The sequence below is a fragment of the Canis lupus genome, chromosome 29, assembly GCF_048164855.1.
Source record: "Canis lupus baileyi chromosome 29, mCanLup2.hap1, whole genome shotgun sequence".
In the NCBI taxonomy this organism is placed as follows: domain Eukaryota; kingdom Metazoa; phylum Chordata; class Mammalia; order Carnivora; family Canidae; genus Canis; species Canis lupus.
The window spans coordinates 9,051,881-9,075,404 of NC_132866.1; the positions used below are offsets into that span (position 1 = coordinate 9,051,881).

The window sequence follows — 23,524 nt, forward strand, 5'->3', positions numbered from 1 at the left end:
CATGTTCACTGATGGTTGTCCACAACGTCAGGATTTCAATCCTGAACCCCATATACAAGGGGAAAGTAGAAGCCCGCTTCCTCACATCGGACCACTGGACCACCCTGAACACTTGCTTCAGGCCCAGGGATCCAACACAGCAGCCACCAGCAGCCACGATGCTGTCCTACATCGTAGTGTTCGGAAGGTCTACCTTCACCCCACTGTCCTATATCAGGGACGCTCCTCCTGGACCCAAAGCTTGGGCTGAAGGATCTTTTTCCGATGATCATTTGCTCTTGTTCTCTCCAGCCCCAGGCTTGTACTGAATCTTAAACATTCCTTGATAATCGTGACAATGGGTAGTAGTAACTGTCACTGAATTGGAGCTGTGCATACTTAGAGCTGTGGTGGCCTCTGGGTGGCAGAAAAGAAACAAAACGTAGTAGCATTAGGCCTCCTTGCAGGAAGGTCACTTGCCACATTCAGTACTAGATGACACAGCATGATTCCTCAGTCTCCCTTGGACCCTGCCTTCACTACCCAAAGGGCTGGCCCCGCGCACTGACCATACCTGGTCCTCAGACCTTCAGGTGTCTAAAACGTGAGGGCTCTGCTCTTTGAAGAAGAAGGACACGTGCAGCAAGCTCATGAACATACCCCCACCATCACTAGCCTGCAGGAGATGCAAGTCCTAACCACAGTGAAAGAGCACCTCCCGCCCACTAGATGACTACAATAAAAGAGAATGAAGAAGTGTTGGCGAGGATGTGGAGAAAGCAGAACCCTCAGAAGCTCCAGGGGGAAACCGAATTTGGTCCATCTGCTACCCTAAACACTTCTGGGCATCCACAAAATGTAAACAGAAAATCATCATATCAACCGCATTCCCACTCCTAGATATAACCCAAATAATAGAAATAGGTAATTTATATATATATATAAATTAGATAGATAGATAGATAGATAGATAGATAGATAGATAGATAGATACATATGTTGCTGGGAATACTATTGAAAATACCCAAAGATCAAACAGTAAACACGTCTGGCAACAGGTGAAGGGGATTCATATATGGGTGGAGATGCATGTTGCCAATGTCTGCACGCCCCTTCATGGTGGACCTTGAGAAAGTCTGTGGCCTGAAAGAAGCCTGTCACAAAAGACCACCTGATAGCTGCTTCCATTCACAGGAAATGTCCAGAACTGACGAATCCAGAGAGAAGAGAGAGGCAAGGCAGAGAGCAGATGGTCAAGGGAAAGTAGATTGGGATGTGACCGGTTCAGGGAATGAGATATCCATTAGATGTGGTGAGAAACTCAGGTACCGTGTTGTTGTTGAGGGCTGTAGCATTCCGTCAGTAGCCTAAAAGCCTCTCCACAGCACACAGTACAATGCTAACACTTACATAGGGAGAAGCACAGATGATGAGAGGGCAGAGAAGCAATAACTCTGACTTTTCTCCAGTCTTGGGTCACTGAGTCCCATGATCCTAGTCTCACTGGAGGATGTAACTAGCATGAGCTGAGACTCCTACCATCCCAAAGGAATACAAGCACCAGGTCTTGGGGCCATCCAGCCCTCTCACTTCCCACATAGATACTGCTCTAGCAACTCAGACCCTCATGCTGGGACAGAGGTCAGCTTGAGCAAGGGCCAATGTGGGCTGATATTCTCACAGAGGGGCAAGGCTCTGGGTGGGGACTCTAGGAGCCTGGGCAGCACACAGCAGGGAGACCTTGGGAGAGGGTCAGTCTCTGACAGGGGAGTGTCCTCTTCATGTCTCAAATCTCTTGCCCTGACACCATTCCTTTTATTAAACAAACCAGTTAAAACCTCTTTCCATGAGGTTCAAGGAGGGCCTAGAGCCATTTCCTCATCCTCTCCCCTGGGGAATATGAAGGTGGGCATATGGACCCAGATGACCAGCCCACAGAGCACAGGGACGTGGTTCTAGTGAAGCAGGTATTGCCAAACAGACTGTTGAAACTCATTCCAGGATATGTCAGCCAGAGACCAGGGACTAGTGAAGACCTTTCTCCTGGTGACACAGGGGCTTGGGATTGGCAACTGCCCCTCACATGGAGTAAGCAAAGCAAGGGTGAAGCCCGTCCACATAAGAAACAGGAGAGAGAAGAAAATCTGGCGGCAGATAGTCATGAAACATCCACACCTGAAGTTCCTGAAGGTACACCTGCTCGAAACATCTTAAATGTGAGGACTTTGATATAATAGTTCTGTGCTAGGATAAGAGAAGCCAAGCTGGTTTCCTCTATCACTTACTGATATATCTCCAAACTGGTGGTTGACTGATAATAATCACGTTTGGATAAAGGACCTCCCTCCCACAGGACCAGGGGGTGAGGTCAGATGCCAAACTCAGGATTTCAGAATTTCCCTGAAACCAGTTGAGTACTGGGAGAATTTGCATACTTTTCAGGATGTGCAGGATGCTTGCCCTAGGGAGTTGTATCCCACCAATCTTCAGAGAAACACAAAGCAGGATTACAAAGGATTAGAAACTTCTGTATCCCAGTGTTCCTGGAGGTATATCTGATCAAAATACCTTACATGTGAGAGCCATTGAGTTGAGCTCTCTGCTAGCTTTAAAGGAGCTGAACTGGGTTCTTGTCAAATGCAAACAAAAACGTCATGACTGACATCTCCCCAAACTGGTAGGAGGCTGGAAAAATAACTCTTGTGGCTAAAGGGAACCCCCACACACACTGGATGGGGAGGTGAGGTCAGACACTACACTCAACAATCTGGAGTTTCATCCAGTCGGGCTGACTATGGTGTGAATCTGGATACTTAGGCAGGCACTGAGGATGCTGACCATTGGTAGTTGTATACCACCGATATGCAGAGAAACACAAAGCAGGGTTAGAAAGGTTGGAAATAGAACCAAGCTTGGCTCAAGTGATGAGTCAGTGGGACAGGGACAGTGGCTTCTGGTGAGTTCTGTTAGCTGGAGGGGAAAGGGGGAATCATGAGAGATTTTGGCAGGCATCATGACACTTGCACACCTGCATCCTGCCCCCTTCCACCTGCAGGGGGAGGGGCTGTGCAAGCCTCCTGCTCTGATACCTTTTCTGATGCAAAGACCTTGTGTACATCAGCCAGATCCCTCCACATCTCTCAGCCTGGCATGTCCCTTGTCCCTTAGAAACCTTTGCCACTTGTCTATCTTGACTCATAGATGACGCAGGAGATCCTCACAGGAATCTTGGAAGAAAGAGTCAGGAGCATTCAGGGTCAACATGGAGCCAGCTGTATATCCCGTATCTAGAGCACCTTCTTCTCATAGTGGTCTCAAATCCCTGGGGCTCTGTCCCTACCACTTTGGATATACACATTGGATTGTGATAAATCTGAGGGTGATGCAAATCCTGAACATTGGGAAGGATCCAGCCTGCTCTGACGGCTCTCTAAGAAGACATCAGTGCTCCCTATGGCTCCTTCTCCCACTCTGCTGTCTCCCCAGACAGCATTTCAATTGAAATTCTTGGCACCCATGGCTAGTTCTCTGAATTGGTAGGCAACAGTCTCTTGGGATGCTGGGAAAGGATTAGATGATAACTCATGGATGATGGGAAAATGGGGCCATTTGAATCCCGTGTCCACGTAAGAGCTGCCTGTTAGAGGCTCAGTGACTGGGAACCACAAAATGTGCCCACAAGGTCCTCAAGGAGCAATGATTCACCCGAAATGGAGAGAAAAGGGATGGATGGGAAAGTAGAAAAGAAACATTCCAAATACGGTGGCACAGACTTACCTGGCTGGATGGTTGATTCGGGTGGAGGAGCTATGAGAAAGAAACACAAGTCAGACACAAAGCAAATGGGTGTTGCAACGGAATCAAAGATCAGAGAACATCATCCTATCTATCCGTCCTGAGATCAAGCCTCCATGTGATCCTGAGTAGACAGAGCCATGGCCTGCCATAGCCTCTCAGTCCTGTGGGAGCCTAATCCTATGTCCTACTGCCATTGTCTGCCTCAATGTGGCTGAGGACTTAGGATCCAGCAGGTTGAATATCACTGTCAGGCAGACAAGCAACCAGGCACGAGGGACTATCCAACCCTCTCAGTTCTTCCACCCATACTGCACTGTCAACTCAGACCCTGAGACTGGACCAGAGGCCAGTTCAAGAGCAGAGGCCAACATAGGCTGAGACAGCAATTGAGAGGTAGGGCTCTGTGTGGGGGCTGTGGAAGCCAGGGCTGCACTCAGCAGATAGTACTTGGGAGAGGGCCAAACTCAACAGGGCAGTGTTCTCTTCATGTCTCAAATCTTTTGCACTGATTTTGTGGCAGACAAACTATCCTTTCTATGAAACACACCAGTCAAAATGTCTTTCCATGAGGTTCCAGTAGGGCCTAGTGCCAACTCCTCTCCATTACCTAGGGTAATATGAAGGTGAGCATATGGATCCTGACCAGCCCATCAGACACAGGAACAAGGTTCTAGCAGTTTTTGACAAACAGGCTACCTAGATTCTTTCCAGGAAATGCCAGTCAGTGATCAGGGCACAAGTAGAGTCCTTCTCTTATGACACAGGGGCTTGGGGTTGGCAACTGCCTCTCACATGCAGAAAGCAAAGCAAGGGTGAAGCCCGTCCACATAAGAAACAGGAGAGAGAAGAAAATCTGGTGGCAGATAGTCATGAAACATCCACACTTGAAGTTCCTGAAGGTACACCTGCTCGAAACATCTTAAATGTGAGGACTTTGATATAATAGTTCTGTGCTAGGATAAGAGAAGCCAAGCTGGTTTCCTCTATCACTTACTGATATATCTCCAAACTGGAGGTTGACTGATAATAAAGGACCTCCCTCCCACAGGACCAGGGGGTGAGGTCAGATGCCAAACTCAGGATTTCAGAATTTCCCTGAAACCAGTTGAGTACTGGGAGAATTTGCATACTTTTCAGGATCTGCAGGATGCTTGCCCTAGGGAGTTGTATCCCACCAATCTTCAGAGAAACACAAAGCAGGATGACAAAGGATTAGAAACTTCTGTATCCCAGTGTTCCTGGAGGTATATCTGATCTAAATATCTTACATGTGAGAGCCATTGAGTTGAGCTCTCTGCTAGCTTTAGAGGAGCTGAACTGGGTTCTTGTCATTTGCAAGGAAAAACTTCATGGCTGACGTATCTCCAAACTGGTAGGAGGCTGGAAAAATAACTCTTGTGGCTAAAGGGAACCCCCCCACACACTGGATTGGGAGGTGAGGTCAGACACCAATCTCAACATCTGAATTCATCCAGTCTGGTTGACTATGGAGTGATTTGGATGCTTAAGCCAGCACTGAGGATGCTTACCATAGGTAGTTGTATACCACCAATCTGCAGAGAAAATTAAAATAGGATTAGAATGGATGGAAATAGAACAAACGTGGCTCAAGTAATGAGTACATAGGACAGGGACAGTGGGGTTTGGGGAGTTCTGCTAGCTGAGAGTAAAAGGGGCATTGTGATCATTTTTCACAGGGTCATGACAGTTGCACATCTGCATCCTGCCACTTTCCTCCTGGGTGTGCTGTGCAAGTCGACTGCTCTGCTAACTTATCTGTGACAAAGCATTGCCTACATCAATCAGGTCCCTTCACATCTCTCGCTTGGCGAGTTTTTTTGTCCCTTAGAAAACCCTTGCCACTTGTCTATCTTCACTCATGGACAACTGAGGGGATTCTCATATGAAGCCTGGAAGAAAGAGTCAGGGTCATCGAGGGTCAACCTGGAGCCAACTAGGTAGCCCTGTACCCAGAACACATCCATCACTCCCATCCCCTGGGCTCTGTCCCACCACTATGGATATATACATTGGATGCTGATGAATCTGAGGATCTTGTAAGCCCTGAGCTGTGGAGAGGATCCAGCCTGCTCTGATGGCCCTTCAAGAAGACATAAGTGGTCATCAGGTTCCATTCTCCCACTCAACTTGTCAGCCCAAGCTGCATACAGCTGAAATTCAAGGCACCCATGGCCTGGTCTCTGAACTTGTGGTCAGCTCTCTCCTGCAACTGTGGAAGGACTAGGTGAAAACTCATGAGCGCCATGTCTACTTAAGAGCAGCCTGATGGAGACTCAGTGACTGGGTGGGACACAAAATATGCCCATAAGTTCTCAAAAGAGCAGTAGCTTCCTCCCAAATGGGAAGAAGAGGGATGGATGGGATAGGCAAAAACGGACATTCCAAGTAGGGTCACCAAAGACTCACCTGGCTGGGGTGTGGATTGAGAGACAGCATCTGTGAAAAAGAAGGAAACAGGAGTCAGAAACAAAGCACACTTCTGTTCCAACTGGATCAGTGGTCAAGGAAATTCATCCCCTACCTACTGAGATCTAGCCTCCATGAGCTCCTGAATACACAGGGCCATGGCCTGCCATCATCTCTCAGTCCTGTGGGAGCCCCACCCTATGTCCCACTCCCCTTGCCTGCCATGGTGGGCCTGAATGCTGACATTCAGGAGGTGGAATGTCACTGCCAGGTCAGGACAGGCCACCAAAGCCATTTTGCTATTAGCAAGTGGGAACAGCAAGAATGAATCTGGGCAGTTAGCCTATTGAGACCCCCATTCCATCAGTCAGGTGCTATGCTCCCAGTGTTTACAGGCTTTTTTAGGATTACTGTAGAAGGTCAACTTGGTCCCCATAGTCCTATGTATTTCTTTGTCATTCCATGTTCTAGTGAGCTGCCGTTTCCTGCACCTTCCCCACTTCCCAAGTGCTCTTCACTGCCCTCAGAACTGGCAATTGAAACTGCCATCCTGTTCTCTGAATTGGCTTTAAGGAGGACCCAGAATAACAAACCATGGAGTGAAGGTAGTTCAGTTTACAACCAAATTCCCAAAACCTGTGCCTTGAGGAGTAACGCCCTGGGAAATAGGATGTAGACTGAGCAGATGGTCTTACTGACAGAAAGGGCACATAGCCACTGCCCACTGCATGACGGATGGTCTTCTTCACCTCCTGTGCCATTGAGGCTCCAAAGCAATACAGGTCCACACGGGAGGGAGTTGCCCCTAATGTTCCATTACAGGGAACCAGTTGTCCCCAGGAAAGCTGGCAAGGCACAGCACATCCGGGAGAGAGTCATGGGGGCACCCGTATAATTATCAGATGGAAAGATCACTAAGAATGGGGACCTGGGATTTTCGAGGTTCACCTGAGCAGATGACACCTGCATCTTCTGAGTGTCCACAGTTGTGTGAGTTCCAGCCATTGTGGGGGCAGCTCCACAGGTAGGACTCGTGCCCAGAGCAGCGCACATTGTCCAGCACAATCGGGCCTGAGCCCTGACCAAAGCGGGCATAACCTGGGGCCGAGGTGGCCCAGCCACAGCCCAGCTGCCTGCAGACCACGTTGGCATCACTGGTGTCCCAGTCGTCATCACACACGGTGCCCCACGAGCCTCCGTACAGGACCTCTACGCGGCCCTGACACCGGTCACCTCCGTTCACCAGCCTCAGGGCCAAACCCGATTCGGTCCCTGGCAGAAGACAGGAAAACAGTCTTTCTCTGTGTCCTTGAAGGAAGAACTCCTGCACTCTCAGTACTGGACCATTCCCTTCAGGGGGTGCATGCTGTGGGTTCAATTAATGTTCCCCAGCAACAGGACTCTCCTAAACGCCTTCAACCTCATTCCAACTCAAGGGCCCGTTTGATGCTATCCTTGAATGTCAGTGGACTAACACATGTTCACTGATGGTTGTCCACAACGTCAGGATTTCAATCCTGAACCCCATATACAAGGGGAAAGTAGAAGCCCGCTTCCTCACATCGGACCACTGGACCACCCTGAACACTTGCTTCAGGCCCAGGGATCCAACACAGCAGCCACCAGCAGCCACGATGCTGTCCTACATCGTAGTGTTCGGAAGGTCTACCTTCACCCCACTGTCCTATATCAGGGACGCTCCTCCTGGACCCAAAGCTTGGGCTGAAGGATCTTTTTCCGATGATCATTTGCTCTTGTTCTCTCCAGCCCCAGGCTTGTACTGAATCTTAAACATTCCTTGATAATCGTGACAATGGGTAGTAGTAACTGTCACTGAATTGGAGCTGTGCATACTTAGAGCTGTGGTGGCCTCTGGGTGGCAGAAAAGAAACAAAACGTAGTAGCATTAGGCCTCCTTGCAGGAAGGTCACTTGCCACATTCAGTACTAGATGACACAGCATGATTCCTCAGTCTCCCTTGGACCCTGCCTTCACTACCCAAAGGGCTGGCCCCGCGCACTGACCATACCTGGTCCTCAGACCTTCAGGTGTCTAAAACGTGAGGGCTCTGCTCTTTGAAGAAGAAGGACACGTGCAGCAAGCTCATGAACATACCCCCACCATCACTAGCCTGCAGGAGATGCAAGTCCTAACCACAGTGAAAGAGCACCTCCCGCCCACTAGATGACTACAATAAAAGAGAATGAAGAAGTGTTGGCGAGGATGTGGAGAAAGCAGAACCCTCAGAAGCTCCAGGGGGAAACCGAATTTGGTCCATCTGCTACCCTAAACACTTCTGGGCATCCACAAAATGTAAACAGAAAATCATCATATCAACCGCATTCCCACTCCTAGATATAACCCAAATAATAGAAATAGGTAATTTATATATATATATAAATTAGATAGATAGATAGATAGATAGATAGATAGATAGATAGATAGATACATATGTTGCTGGGAATACTATTGAAAATACCCAAAGATCAAACAGTAAACACGTCTGGCAACAGGTGAAGGGGATTCATATATGGGTGGAGATGCATGTTGCCAATGTCTGCACGCCCCTTCATGGTGGACCTTGAGAAAGTCTGTGGCCTGAAAGAAGCCTGTCACAAAAGACCACCTGATAGCTGCTTCCATTCACAGGAAATGTCCAGAACTGACGAATCCAGAGAGAAGAGAGAGGCAAGGCAGAGAGCAGATGGTCAAGGGAAAGTAGATTGGGATGTGACCGGTTCAGGGAATGAGATATCCATTAGATGTGGTGAGAAACTCTGGTACCGTGTTGTTGTTGAGGGCTGTAGCATTCCGTCAGTAGCCTAAAAGCCTCTCCACAGCACACAGTACAATGCTAACACTTACATAGGGAGAAGCACAGATGATGAGAGGGCAGAGAAGCAATAACTCTGACTTTTCTCCAGTCTTGGGTCACTGAGTCCCATGATCCTAGTCTCACTGGAGGATGTAACTAGCATGAGCTGAGACTCCTACCATCCCAAAGGAATACAAGCACCAGGTCTTGGGGCCATCCAGCTCTCTCACTTCCCACATAGATACTGCTCTAGCAACTCAGACCCTCATGCTGGGACAGAGGTCAGCTTGAGCAAGGGCCAATGTGGGCTGATATTCTCACAGTGGGGCAAGGCTCTGGGTAGGGACTCTAGGAGCCTGGGCAGCACACAGCAGGGAGACCTTGGGAGAGGGTCAGGCTCTGACAGGGGAGTGTCCTCTTCATGTCTCAAATCTCTTGCCCTGACACCATTCCTTTTATTAAACAAACCAGTTAAAACCTCTTTCCATGAGGTTCAAGGAGGGCCTAGAGCCACTTCCTCACCTCTCCCCTGGGGAATATGAAGGTGGGCATATGGACCCAGATGACCAGCCCACAGAGCACAGGGACATGGTTCTAGTGAAGCAGGTATTGCCAAACAGACTGTTGAAACTCATTCCAGGATATGTCAGCCAGAGACCAGGGACTAGTGAAGACCTTTCTCCTGGTGACACAGGGGCTTGGGATTGGCAACTACCCCTCACATGGAGTAAGCAAAGCAAAGGTGAAGCCCATTCACATTAGAAACCGGAGGCAGGACAAAAGCTGGTGGCAGACAGTCCTAAAACTTCTACTTCCTGGTGTTCCCAAAGCTACACCTGCTCTAAATTTCCTACATGTGAGCACCCCTTAGCTCTCTGCTAGCATATCAGAAGCTGAGCTGGGTTGCTGTCACTTACACACAAAAACATGGTGAATGAGTATGCCCAAACCGGTAAGTGATGGAAAATAATAGCTCTTGGGGTTAAAGGCAACCTGCACACTGGACCAGGTGGAAATTCAGACACTGAACTCCAGATTCTGGAATTTCACCCAGGCTTTTTGACTACTGGGTGAATGTGGATACTTCAGCAGGATCTGCAGGATGCTTACCATGGGAAGGACTTGTTAAATTAAGAGCAGCCTGTTGGAGCCTCAGTGACTGTGTGTGGGGCACAAAATGTACCCACAAGTTCTTCAGAGAGCAGTAGTTTCCCCCCACATGGGAAGAAGAGGGATGGATAGGACAGGCAAAATAGGGACCTTCCAAGAAGAGTCCCTAAAGACTCACCTGGCTGGGTTGTGGACTGGGAGACAGCAGCTGTGAGAAAGGGACACAAGTCAGACACAAAGCACACTGCTGTCCCAACTGGATCAAAGATAAAAACATTCATCCTATACCTACTGGTATTATGCCTCTGTGAGCTCCTGAATACACAGAGCCATGGCCAGTCGTCATCTCTCAGTCCTGCCCCACCCTATGTCCCACTCCCCTTGCCTGCCTTGGTGGGCCTGAATGCTGACATTGCGGGAGGTGGAATATCACCGGGAGGCCAGGCACAGTCCACCCAAGTCATTGTACTATTTCAGCGTGGGAACAACAAGAATAAGTTTGAGAGTTAGCCTATTAAGATCTCAACTCCACCAGCCCAGGTGCAATGTTCCCAATTTTTACAAGCCTTTTCAGGGTTCCTGTAGGAGGTCAAATTGTTCCCCATAGTCCCATGTGTTTCTTTGGCATTCCGTGTACTGGGGAGCTGCCATTTACTGCACCTTTCCCACTTCTCAAAGTCTCTTTCCTGCCCTCCCAAATTCCCAATGTAGAGGCTTCCTGTTCTCTTAGATCACTTCATGGAGGACCCAGAATAACAAAATCATGACGGAGCCAAGGTGGCTCATTTTCCACCCACATCCCCCAAAGATGTGTACTGAGAAGAAAAGCCCTGGGGAGAGGGTTGTGGACTGAACAGACGATCCTACTGTGTGGAAGGGACTCCTTGTGTCTTCTCACTAAGTGGCAGATGGGCCATTCCATCCCCTGTGCCACTGAGGCTCCAAAGCATTATAGATCCACAAGGGAGGGGCTGCGTCCCTGTTGTGACCCTATATAGCCCTTCAGGAGCCAGCCTTCCTTAGGAAAGCTGGCAAGGCACAGCAGCATATCTGGAAGAGGATCAGGTGGGCACCCTGGCATGGGCAGTGTGTCTGTTCTCAGTAAAGATCACCATGAAAGGGGACTGGGATTTTTGAGGTTCACCTGAGCAGATGACACCTGCATCTTCTGAGTGTCCACAGTTGTGCACCTTCCAGCCATTGTGGCTGCAGCTCCACAGGGAGGACTCGTACCCAGAGCAGCGCACGTTGTCCAGCACAATCGGGCCTGAGCCTTGACCAAAGTAGGCACTTCCGGTGGCCGAGGTGGCCCAGCCACAGCCCAGCTGCCTGCAGACCACGTTGGCATCACTGGTGTCCCAGTCATCATCACACACGGTGCCCCACGAGCCTTGGTACAGCACCTCCACGCGGCCTTGACACCGGTCACCTCCACTCACCAGCCTCAGGGCCAAACCTGAATCAGTCTCTGAAGGAATAAGAGCAGAAACCCTCCTCCATGTGTATCTCTAAGGCAATAAGCTTAAAATGTTTTGTCGACCGAGGGGCTTCTTCCTGGTCTCAGTCTCCTGGGCAGGTAATGACCTTTGAACATGCCCAGAGGTTAATCTTCACCACAGGTAAAGGAGCAGAGACCTCTCAATCAACTCAGAGTTAAGGATGCTCTCATGTAAAGAAGCATCCCATGAGCTTTATGGAGGTGAGATGCTCGACGAGCCCAACATGCACTGGGCCCACCCAGTATGGAGCTCCAGAGCTACTGACACAGGCCAAGACCACCGCCCTATCGGGCAGCTTTTTGATTCTGTGGCATCCTGCCTTGGTTCTGCCAAAGCCCCCGACATCATGCACCTTGGCAAGCAGGGTGCAGAACTAGCACATCCCCCCCACCTCCCCGCTTCCCTTGGCTATCCACCATGGCCTGGGAGCCACAAGTAAGGTCCCAGCAGTACTTGAGGGGCTTCTACGGTGTACACAGAGCACCTAGGGGAGGATCTTTGCTGCACATCAGCCCAGGATCCCAATGGCAGGTGGCCAGCCCCTAAGATTACACCCACAGCCTTATCTTCAGAGATTTCTCCGACTATCCCCCAGCTCTACACACACACACACACACACAGGAACAAGGATAAGGAAGGGCACACCCTGAGACTCCTCCTGTCACGTACAAACCCAGACTTTCTCTCAAAGCTCATCCAGAGAGGGTGGACTGATATATTTACCTGCTTCTGCTGTTGAAGTTATGGTGGTGGGAATCCAGGTGGCTGGATATGGCAAAAAGGTAAAGACCAGAGTTAGACAACATGGAATGTGGTGTTTGTAAACTGGTTTTGGCAGGCATCCTCAGAGTGGTATATCTGCATCCTTCCACCTTCCACCTGGGGGTGCTCTGCTAGCTTTTTTGAGACAAAGGCCTTGTGTACATCAGCCAGGTCCCTCCACATCTCTTAGCCTGGCGTGTTCTTTTGTCGCTTAGAAAACCCTTGCCACTTGTCTATCTTGACTCATGGACAACTGAGGGGATTCCCATATGAAGCCTGGAAGAAAGAGTCAGGGTCATCGCGGGTCAACCTGGAGCCAACTAGGTAGCCCTGTATCCAGAACACATCCATCACTTATTCCACCCCCATTTCCTGGGCTCTGTCCCTGTCACTTTGGAGATACATGTGACCTGATGATTCTGAGGCTATTGCAAGCTCTGAGCAAGGGACAGTATCCAGCCTGCTCAGATGACATTTCAGTAGGAGTTCATTGGTCATCAGCATCCATACTCCCACTCAACTTGTCAGCCCAAGCTGCATTCCAGCTGAGACTCATGGCACCCATGGCCAGGTCTCTGAGCCTGCCGGCAGCTATCTCTTAGAACACTGAAAGGATTAGATGAAAACTCATGAACTGATGGAAAGATGGGACCCCTTGAGTCCTATGTCTAACTAAGAACAGTCTGTTGGAGACTCAATGACAGGGGGAAACAACAGGTTCCCACCGGTTTTATACAAAGAGCAATAGTTCACCCAGACTCATGGGAACAGGGATGGGTGGGACCAAAGATAGGGATATTCTGAGTAGGGTAGCAGAGGACTTACCTGACCCAACTGTGGACTGGGACTGAGTAGATGTGAGAAAGAAATATGAGTCAGACACAAAACACACAGGTGTCTTAATGGGATCAAAGGTCAAAGAAAATCTTTCTATACCTACTAAGATCATGCTTCCACGTGCGCTAAGGGTAGACAGAGCCAGGGCCCACCATGATTCTCTCTGTTCTCTGGGGGTTCCACTGCTAATGACTGCCTTGCTGGGCCTGAAGGTGACATTCCAGGAGGTCAAATGTCACCTCCTGGCCTGGAACAGGCCACCAAATCCATTGTGTTCACTCCATTTAGGAATAGCAAGAGTGAATCTGAATGGTTAATTTAGAAATACCCTAATTCCTCCAGCTCAGGCGAAATGCTCCTAGTCTTTACAAGGGTTTTCAGGGTTCTATAGGGGGTCAACTTGAGCCCCATATTCCTGTGTTTCTTTAGTATTCCATGTACTAGTGAACTGCCATTCACTGTACCTTCCCCACTTCCCCAGTGCTCATCACTGCCCTCTCCAATTCACAATTTGGACTGCAATCTTGTTTTCTGAGTCAGCTTCATGGAAGATACTGAATAATACAACCATAAAGGAGTGAAGGTAATTGTTTCATTTTCCAGCCACATTCCCAAAAAGTTTGCCTTGAGAAGTAAGGCCTTGGGAAATGGGATGTGGACTGAGCAAATGCCGAGAAGAATGAGGCCCATTTTTTTCTGCCCCATGAATAGTGGATGGTCCTTTTCACCCTCTATGCCATCATTGCTGCAACATTATTGACCTTTCTCTATTAGCCAAATAGGGGAGGATAGCAGACCCTACATGTTACTTTTCATTTTACTTCAGTAGCCTGCTGCCTCCAGGAAACCTTGGTATCTCAGAGAGGGTTGGATGTGGGCTTGTTGTGGGTAGTATGTTTCTTCCCATCAAAGACAATCTCAGGGAGAGAAAGAGATAAAAATGTTTCATTCCCACCTGAGCAGATGACACCAGCATCTTCACCATGGCCACAGTTGTGCAAGTTCCAGCCATTGTGGGAGCAGTTCCACAGGTAGAACTCATTCCCAGAACAGCGCACATTGTCTAGCACAATTGGCCCTGAACCTTGACCAAACCGGGCATTCCCGGGGGCTGACACAGCCAAGCCACAGCCCAGCTGCCTGCAGACCACGTTGGCATCATTGATGTCCCAGTCGTCATCACACACGGTGCCCCAGGAGCCTTGATATAGCATTTCCACACGCCCCTGACATTGGTTACTTCCGCCCACCAGCCTCAGGGCTAAACTCAATTCAGTCCCTAAATGAAGACATAACATTTTTCTTATATGTTGCCACCAATGACTAAGTCTTAAGACTCTATCATATTCAGAGCACTTCATAACGGGCAAAGATCTCTGAGAGATTTTTGACTGGGATGGACTCTTAACATGTCATGAGTTAGAATTCTTTGTGGTTAAAAGGACAGTGACTTTTCTCCCCAACCCTAGCCACTAGAACTTCAGGGGAAAGTAAATGTGCCTTAGTTTGCAGCCTGGAGGACTTAAGACTATCCACATATTCTTTGTCTGGGCAAACCAGAGACACAGCTCAACTTCTTGGGGTAGCATATCCATGACTGTCCCATGCTGAAGAGAAGTCTGATGACATCAGGATGTCCTGTGAGGAGTTCTGACATATGTCTCGGGTTGGCTGAGGTTGACATTTTGCCCATGCTTCTCCTGGCCCCATTGACAAGTCTTTGGGGCTAAAATGGCTGAAGCCAGTGCAGATTTATGAGATGGGACAGCTGGTGCTGTAGGCTAGAGACTGACGCTACTGGTCTCTGACTCAAAGCACCCAGGATCCTGGAGATTCCACATTTCAAATGACTCCTCCACCCACTACAGATGGACAATGAAGGAGGCTCCAACTCAAGCTGGGCCCTGGTTCACAAGGGATCTTCCTTTGTGCTATCTGCATACAACACTCTCTCTCACCTCATCCCCTAGAAATCTTTCTGAACAAGAGTGAAACCCAAGTATATAGTTGGCATCATTATCTACAGAAAGAGAACCAAATAAAATTATTCATTACCTATTGCACCAGTAGCCACAGTGTACTCTGTAGTGCTTTCTTCATAGACAGATTGTAGAAGGGGGGACAGAAAATGTAAAGTTAGTTTCTCTCTGAGGAGAATCAAAGACTGAAAGTAAAGTAGAATCTGCTAAGGAGATGTCATTTCTGACCTGGATTTTATCTTGCTTTGTGACTTTGGAAAAGGGTACAAACCTGTCAAGCCTCAAATTCTTTCATTCTAAAAAGCTATTTGGTGGTGGTGGTGGGGTATCTCTTTATCAACCTACTGACCTTGATTCTAACCATCCCACATGTGACCTATGCAGGGCTTCAGGAGATAGATGCTAAAATTAATTTTCTAATCTTTATGCTTCCAGTTGATTTCTCTTGTCTAACTGTGTTGGCTAGTATCTCTAGCACAATGTTAAATGACAGGGGTCCTGAAGACCATTCTTGCCTTTTTACTTTAGTGAAAATGCTTCTGATGTTTACCCGTTAAGTAAGATTGTGGCTTTAAACCTATGATTTTCAAATTGCTTCAAGGACTTATGGTGTTTGTTCCAGGCCCCAGAAAGAAACTACGGGGTGCAAGGGCTTAAAGAGGAGATGACCTGAGAGCACCTCTTAGCCCACTGCCAACAGAGCATTCATTTTATTTCTGAATTCCCTACTGGGCTTCTACATGAGGTCTTTTCAGATCTAGAGGAAGTATGATTCCCTCCTCCACCCCACAGTTGAGGTTCTGACAAGAGTAGCTCTAGGTAAGTCCCATCTGCAGTCCTGGGTCATAATCACATAGCCAAGCCCCTGAGCCCCTCATTGCACCCCCTGGATGGACTAGTTGTATTGAGAACTAGTCAGGCTCAGCTGTTACTCCTAATACATAGCAGGCCTCTCAGGGGAAACCACTATAGAGAGGAGCAGGTTTTTCTCTTATAGCTGCTGCAAATAAGAATCTTGGGAAGAGATGTGGGTAAATTATAATAAAGCCAGTCTCATCCTCAGCTTTAGTGATACCTGTGTCCTTAATCATAGGGAAGAGAAAAAGTCAGACCTCACCCCGTGGGCTTTAGGCACAGGAAAGCCCACGTCTGAGGAATGGAAATGCCTGATATGTGTACCATTAAGATTCCCAACTGATTCATGCTGACTTCTAGTCAGGAGTCTTTGTGTGGAGGCTACCCTTCTCCTGTTCTAGGGCCAAGTTTTTCCATGGGATATAGGCCATGACTTTCCTTCCCAAAGCCCAGGCTGCCAGAAACCCAAGCTGTATTGACTACCTCCCAGCTCTCTCATTGGAGGTGCCCCTCCCAACTCTCTCACTGGGGGCGATGGTGTGTGCATGAGACCTCTGATGCCCAGAAGCTCAAGGACCATGGCTCCTCTATATTGAGAATGAACCAAAGTGGCCTCAAATGGGCTCAAGAAAGAGCACAGGAAGGTGAGGATACTGCTCCAGCAGGTTTGCATCTGCCTTTCCAGGCCCTGCAGCCAGAGACCCAATACCGCAGCCTGGCCAGCCATCAGCATGCAGTATCATAAGGGTAAGCACTGAGCATGAGCAACAGGACCCCCCCTGGAGACTGAACACTGAGCTCCTCCTTGGAATTCCTTGGAAGTTCCTGTAGGTTGATCTCTCCCCAATCTCAGGGACATGGTCCATGGAAGGGTAACCCATTTAGGCCTGAGGCCTTGTTCATAGGTTCTCACTTGGGAACTGACCACTCCTATCTCTTACATCTTTTACACCTCTTCTGGATCAGAGATGATCACATGGGTGCAGGTAATGAGCCCATAGGGATCCCATATAACAAATATTACCTTCTGCCTCAGTTGTTGCCAGGGGTGCCTCTGTGGTAGAAAAAGAAACTGGAGTGGAGGAAAGAAGAGGTCATTCAATGTTGGCCCTCATTTGAGAAGAGCTGGCCTTCTTCTTCAGCTCTGGAATAAGGGCTAGGTGCAGATACCCAGAAACTCTACCCACTGCTAAAATAAGTGGGTAGAGTCATTGTGTTTCTTATTTATGAGACAGAGATCATCTCTCTGTCATTTTGCCAGTCCTTATTCAAAGCTGGAATGCCATCAGAGATGTTCTTTGCTCTTGCCATCATCTGCCAACCCCCCCGCTCCCACTGTCTCCATCCAAAAAAAAATTACCTCATTAATTAACGGGCCCACCTGATTAACAAGATCACATTTCCAATACCAACTATCTATTTCTATAGCTCATCAACACCCTCAAATGACAAATATCTACCATCATCAAGATGTTTCTGAGAAGGTGGCCCCAACTAAGAAAGTAGTAGTTTTCAAAGATGTATCCCCAAATGCTAAAATAAACCCATTCTAAAGTGACTGCATGGAGGACCATACTCTCTGGGGGAGGCCATCCTCATGTGATAGTTGGATTATCAGGGTCACATCCCATATATGGTGACATGTGAACACTCACTGGTCCACATAGCAAGTGCCAGAGATCACTCTAAAGATAGACAATTTATCTAGGAAGCCTCCTTCAGGGTACAATGATTGTTATCCACAGAGTTTCTTTGTGGATTAAAGACCTCTTGGTGGTTGAACACCTACCAACACTCTGTGAACAAAGGAGAAACCCAGTATTGGGTTTTGCTAGGTTGAGTCAGGGAGAATTTCTCTCTTCCACTGCAGGTATAAATGCCTTTATCTGGTCATTTAATCTCCAATAAAGAAAACATACTGGTTACTCCTCTGTTGATTTTGGTATACATTTAAGCTTTAAGGACCAGAAGTTTTGGATCCTTCTGTCCCATCTGTAAAAGGAGGGGAAAATGCCATATAGGAAGGTGTTTTGTCATCCCCAGGGCAGAGACCCTCGGATACCAGATACCACTGGGTGATTGCATTGGCAAACTCTGGAGGAGCCTGAGATTGAAACCCGCCTCCACCACTTCCAAGATTTAGGACTCCAGGCAAGTTACCTGCCCTCTTTGAGCCTCCATTTATCTATGAAAAGTGACCACTCTCTCTAACATCAAATAAGACATGACGTAGAGCAAAGCAGGTAAACTGCAAAGCACTGGGTGCACATGCTGTGATGTAGAGGTCAGCAAGGAGCCACTCTCGTCTGAGTGGCACAGGCGGGGTGAGGTCAGCTCTACCTGAGCACACGACTCCAGCATCTTCCCCGTGTCCACATTCATGGTTGTACCAGCCACCATGGGAGCAGCTCGACAGGTAGGGCTCCCTTCCTGAGCAGTATACGAAGCCCAAGAGAATGTTCCCCGAGCCCTGACCAAAGTGGGCCCCGCCTGGCGCCGACACCGCAAGACCACAACCGAGCTGCCGACAGACAACATCTGCATCCTGGATGTCCCAGTCGTCGTCACACACGGTGCCCCAGTAGCCTTGGTACAGGACCTCCACGCGGCCCTGACACCGGTCACTTCCATTCACCAACCTCAGGGGCAAACCTGCATTGACACAGTGGAAAGCTCCTGTCCACTCTCTCTGCCCCCTGGCTTTCACTCACCAGCACCCCTTGTCCTCCTCCTTGCTTGAACCACTGCCCCCACCTGTTTTTCTGCTCTCCCACACCTTACACGTCACTGTTCTGCCAAGCACTGTCTTAACCTTCTTATCATGCTATCTTCTCTCTGGAAGAGCTCCTGTACTCAGAGATTCCAGGAGGAGGACCCCCAAATCTACCTCTCTGGTGCTGATCAGCCCTTACAACCCCAGCCAAGCTCTAAACCAACATTTCCAGTGGCCTCCAGGACATCTCACCCCACTGTCCCAAACCCAACCCAGTCTCTTTCTTCCACTTGAATCAATGGTCTCACCATGCTCCACAAGAACTGTGTTGGAAATCTGGTTGTTATATTTGATTCCTCCCCTTCTGTACCTCGTATATCCAACTTCTCAACAAGGTTGTCTTCCTTTTATTCTCACTGCCATTTTGCTAGGGTAAATCTTCCTTCTCTTGAATCTGACCTACTCCACTGGCCCGCCTGTGGACTTTCCTGCCCCTGCCCCTCCCTCTCTAATCCATCCACATTGATGGATTCAACAAGCATTGATGGAGTGCTTCCTCTGTACCCAGCCTTGTTATGACAGGATTCTGTCTCCCCCAGAATGTCCCAAGTTTTATCTTATAAAATGAGGATATGTTCAACTCACTTTCCTGCTCAGAATGCCTCAATGTACTCTCCACAGCCATCAGGGTCAAATCTCAGATGGCATTCACCCAGGAGTGGGCCTCACCTCACCTTTTGGGCCTCTTGTGAGAGCTGACGCATGGTGGCCTGAGTGCCACCGTGAAGGGCACCATGTTCCTGCCTGACGTGATTCTCCTAAACCACTCTCACTGATGATGTAAGGAAAATAGGGAGCAGGTCCCAAGAGATCTAGGCCAAAATCATGACAGCAGGAGCTGGATCCTGGGTATGGCTTTTCAGTGATAGTTTGAGGTTATGAGAAATTTGTGGTCAAGGAGTGACCAGAGTTTGGAATGGGATGTAAGATAGATAAGGGGGCATGTGGTTTCTGTGGTTGTTGTAAGGGAAGGGCTCAGAGAAAGAGCAAGGAAAGGCCAATTGGGCTATTTCTAGGGTGTTCCCAAGTGCATTGCAGTACTTCTCAGTCCTTCCTGCACCCCTTTGGTTATTGCTAGGTTGAGTCAGGGAGAAGAGCTCCTCAGTCTCCCTGCCTTAGCCTGTCCTTTGCTGGGTGTCAGTCACCAGAAATCTCTGCTAAAGCATCTCCCAGGCCATTCCTGGACTCTCAGGGCATGCTCTGAAAGGGCAGCAATTGGCCTCAACAGAGCCAAGAACACCATGGCAGGGTCTGCTATCCTAAATGAGCACATTGAGGACTCTGATGTGTCAAATTCAGTGCAAAGTCTGCACATTCACTCAGAGGTTGAGGAGCAATGGATAGATTTAGTAAGAATAGTGGACAGAGGCAAAGGTGCCTATCTGGGCTCAAATTTCTGCCCAGACACATAGTCACCATGTGACCTTAGACATCTAACTATTGACAAGTGACTGAACTATGCCACAGTTTCCCCATCTGCAACTTGGGGGTAATACTACTCACCTCAAAGCATTGGAAAGATTTCATGATAATAGCGCTTATTATGTGCATTAGTTGAGCACTTAATATACACCAAGCAGTATTTTAAATGACTTTTTTATACATTAACTCATTTGTTATATGAAAATAATTTTGTGCAGGGTACATAGCAAGTACTTGTGGGATGTTAGCTATCTTCAAGATAACTATCACTAGTGGTAAGAAGAGGCCTTGGCTTTTTTTCACTTGTCTCTCCTGACACCAAACTGAAGCTAATCTCATGCAATAAATGACTGAGAGGCAGAGAGAAGAAGGAAGGAGAATGACAGATGAGGCTAAGTAAGTAGTGCATCTGGGACATGCCTAGGGTCTCAGTATATCCCCTTACCCCTTCCCTCCCATCCCTGCATTCCAAAGGGCAGGCACTTGCTCTATAACCAAAACTATACTCAGCCTCAACAAGCCAACAGCGACAGCAGAACTGGCTGGCCCAGCCAGTGAGAAAAGCTCTGGGAAGACAAGTAAAAAGAAAAGGTCTTACCATAGTCTGTAGTCGAGGTGTCGAGACCTAGAAAACAAATTCATCTTGAAACAGGTTCCACGGTTTATAAATATCTAAAGAGAAATTGGCTTGAGCATCACCTTATGATCATGCCAGAGGGCGCTGTGGTCCACCCTTGGTTCTATGTACCTCCAGCGTTCTTGCCAAGTGTTTGGGATTTTGCAATCATACATTACAAGTGGGTTGGATGTGGGGTGTTTAATGATTTTTAGATAATAAAGTGCATGTCTCTTTACCCTGCCCCCTAAATGCTACAGTTTATAGTTACAGGATGTAATCTGTGCTCAGAAAGAAAAACTAAGCAAGAAAAAGCAGTTTAGACTGGTTGTCAAGGATTCTGGGTGCCAGTTGAATCCTCCCTCCAGTCTGAAACTTGAGTTAGCCTTTGGAATAGCCACTCAGAGGTCCCCTAAATAAGTACATATTTTGTTATCAGATATCCTCTTCCTTCTGATCCATACTTTAAGAAATTTTTACTCTATCTTGAACAAAACCAATATCTAGAGAACCCTGGATCTTTGTCATTAGTGAAGCCACTATGAAGCTCTCCATGCACCTCCACTTCAGGTTAACCCTCAGGACACCTTCATGATCCATCAGATTCCATTTTAGCTCTTGAGTTTCTTTTTTCATCAGGCCTCGCTCTATTTGTAAGGATTGATATTTCTAGACTTTACATGTTTCTGGAGGTCTTCCAAAGAAAGAAAAGAATATTTCCTCGTGAAAAGAAAATAGAATAAAAGCATTCTACTTTATAGTCACCATATGGATTTATTGGATCCTTTTATAAACCCAAGATACATTACGGGCTCTTGATGATCTCATTTTTCCTATAGCTTGAAACATTTTGCTATATCATCCTTCAAGGAATTGGTTCATCATTGCTCATTAATTATTAACTACCATAAAAAAGAGTTACATAATAAGATAATGAGAGAATGGTGTTATTATCTAGAAGAAATATGAACTGGTAAGATAGGTCATCATCATTCTTCAGTGCCCCAAATATAACATTACCTTTCAAGAAGGTATTTTTTTAAAAAGACTGGAAGCACAGTCTTTGTAAGATGCTTTTAGCTCTCACTGAATACAGTTAAAAATTCAGAATTTTTCATTTGTCATTGTTACCAATGGCAAAGAGAAGAAAATTGACATTGAAGGTGTTTCACAATAACTAGATGAATCAGAATAGGAATGTAAACAGAGAGAAGCTCCCTAGATGATAACAATAATGGTGAAATTGCTTGTACAATTGAAATATCAGACTCTGAGACTTCAAATGATGATATCCTAGGTGAATCTCCTCAAATTCAAGAATCAAGGAGTCAGTAATAAAATTCTAAGTACAAAAATAAAAAATAGTGTTCTTGGGGTGCCTGGGTACCTTAGTCAGTTAAGCACCCGTCTCTTGATTTTGGCTTAGGTCATGATCTCAGGGTCATGAAATTGAGCTCCACATCAGGCTCCATGCTGGGCCTGGAGCCTGCTTAAGATTCTCTGTCTCTCTTTCCCTCTGCCCCTCCTCACTCTCTCCCTCTTTCTCTCCCTTCTCTCTAAAAAATTACTAAATAAAATATAGTGCTCTCACTCATGTCAATGGATAGGATTTCATCAGTGATATTTTGCAGCAAGAACTCAGACTATCCCATTTTGCTAAATGGACATGTGATGGTACACTTTTATTTTTTCTAATAATTATGTTCCAAAATCTACTGGATGAAAGGAGATCTGCTACATTTACATTCTTATGAAAAATTCTAATAAGGTTGCTTTCATAATCCCTTTTTTCAAGATAACTATAGATAAGGGGGCAAGTGGTTTCTGTGGTTGTTGTAAGGGAAGGGCTCAGAGAAAGAGTGAGGAAAGGCCAATTGGGCTGTTTCTAGGGTATTCCCGACATGCATTGTAGTACTTCTCAGTCCTTCTTCTCAGTACTTCTCAGGGTACTACCTTGACTAGATAAGGTATTGGCGTGGCTAAGCATAGAGGAGGGGAGATCTGATGGCTGGAGTAAGGTAGCTATAGTCAATTTGAGTCTGTATCTGTTCCCTCACATTTCTGACTGTAGGCCAGTGAAGAAGAGAAAAACACTCTTCTTTCTTGCTCTCTCCAGCTAATTCTTGTACCAACTCCAGTCCTAAGTTCACCTATGACTTTTTGGGGCTGCTCTCTTTCTCATATCTTCATCATCTCTATCTTGTCATATACCTCTTGCTCTAGTACTTACCACAGCTGTAATTGTAACTGTATAATTAATTGATAACTGTCTATCTTGCCATTAGACCATAAGTTCCTGAAAGCAGGGAACACGTTCCCCTCAAATACAGAGAGAATCCATACTGTAGTCTCTCCTGCATAGAAGGGTCTTGGTAGGGCTAATTCTTGTCGAATGAAGTAGCAAGGACATTGAGGCCCTTTTGCAAGGTGTGCAAAAGTTCAGTGTTAGCAATGCACTCAAGGAAAAACATGTATATCAACAAGTCAGACTTACGATGTAGCCATGAACCATTTGGGAAAATGTTATAAACCTAAATTCACTTGACATTAAGCAAAATATAGACACCCAAGAAAAAAAATAAGTGAAAATAGATAGCATTAAAAAAATATATATATATATATCCCTGTCACTTTCTTTTGAAATTCTTAGCA

At 47.2% G+C, this 23,524-nt stretch overlaps 1 protein-coding gene across 1 annotated transcript in view; it reads right to left on the minus strand.

Moving 5' to 3' along the window:
* The window catches only part of DMBT1 (deleted in malignant brain tumors 1), a 146,918-nt gene that overhangs the window by 113,527 nt on the left and 9,867 nt on the right, over window positions 1-23,524 (minus strand). The window contains exons 5-16 of the mRNA XM_072804709.1: window positions 20,855-20,881; window positions 18,402-18,713; window positions 17,086-17,133; window positions 15,283-15,321; window positions 14,183-14,506; window positions 12,352-12,393; window positions 11,274-11,597; window positions 10,308-10,337; window positions 7,153-7,476; window positions 6,205-6,234; window positions 5,307-5,330; window positions 3,757-3,786 (exon numbers count right to left, since the gene is read on the minus strand). Of these exons, the coding sequence (XP_072660810.1) occupies window positions 3,757-3,786; window positions 5,307-5,330; window positions 6,205-6,234; window positions 7,153-7,476; window positions 10,308-10,337; window positions 11,274-11,597; window positions 12,352-12,393; window positions 14,183-14,506; window positions 15,283-15,321; window positions 17,086-17,133; window positions 18,402-18,713; window positions 20,855-20,881 (1,554 nt within the window). The remainder of the gene's footprint in view (window positions 1-3,756; window positions 3,787-5,306; window positions 5,331-6,204; window positions 6,235-7,152; window positions 7,477-10,307; window positions 10,338-11,273; window positions 11,598-12,351; window positions 12,394-14,182; window positions 14,507-15,282; window positions 15,322-17,085; window positions 17,134-18,401; window positions 18,714-20,854; window positions 20,882-23,524) is intronic.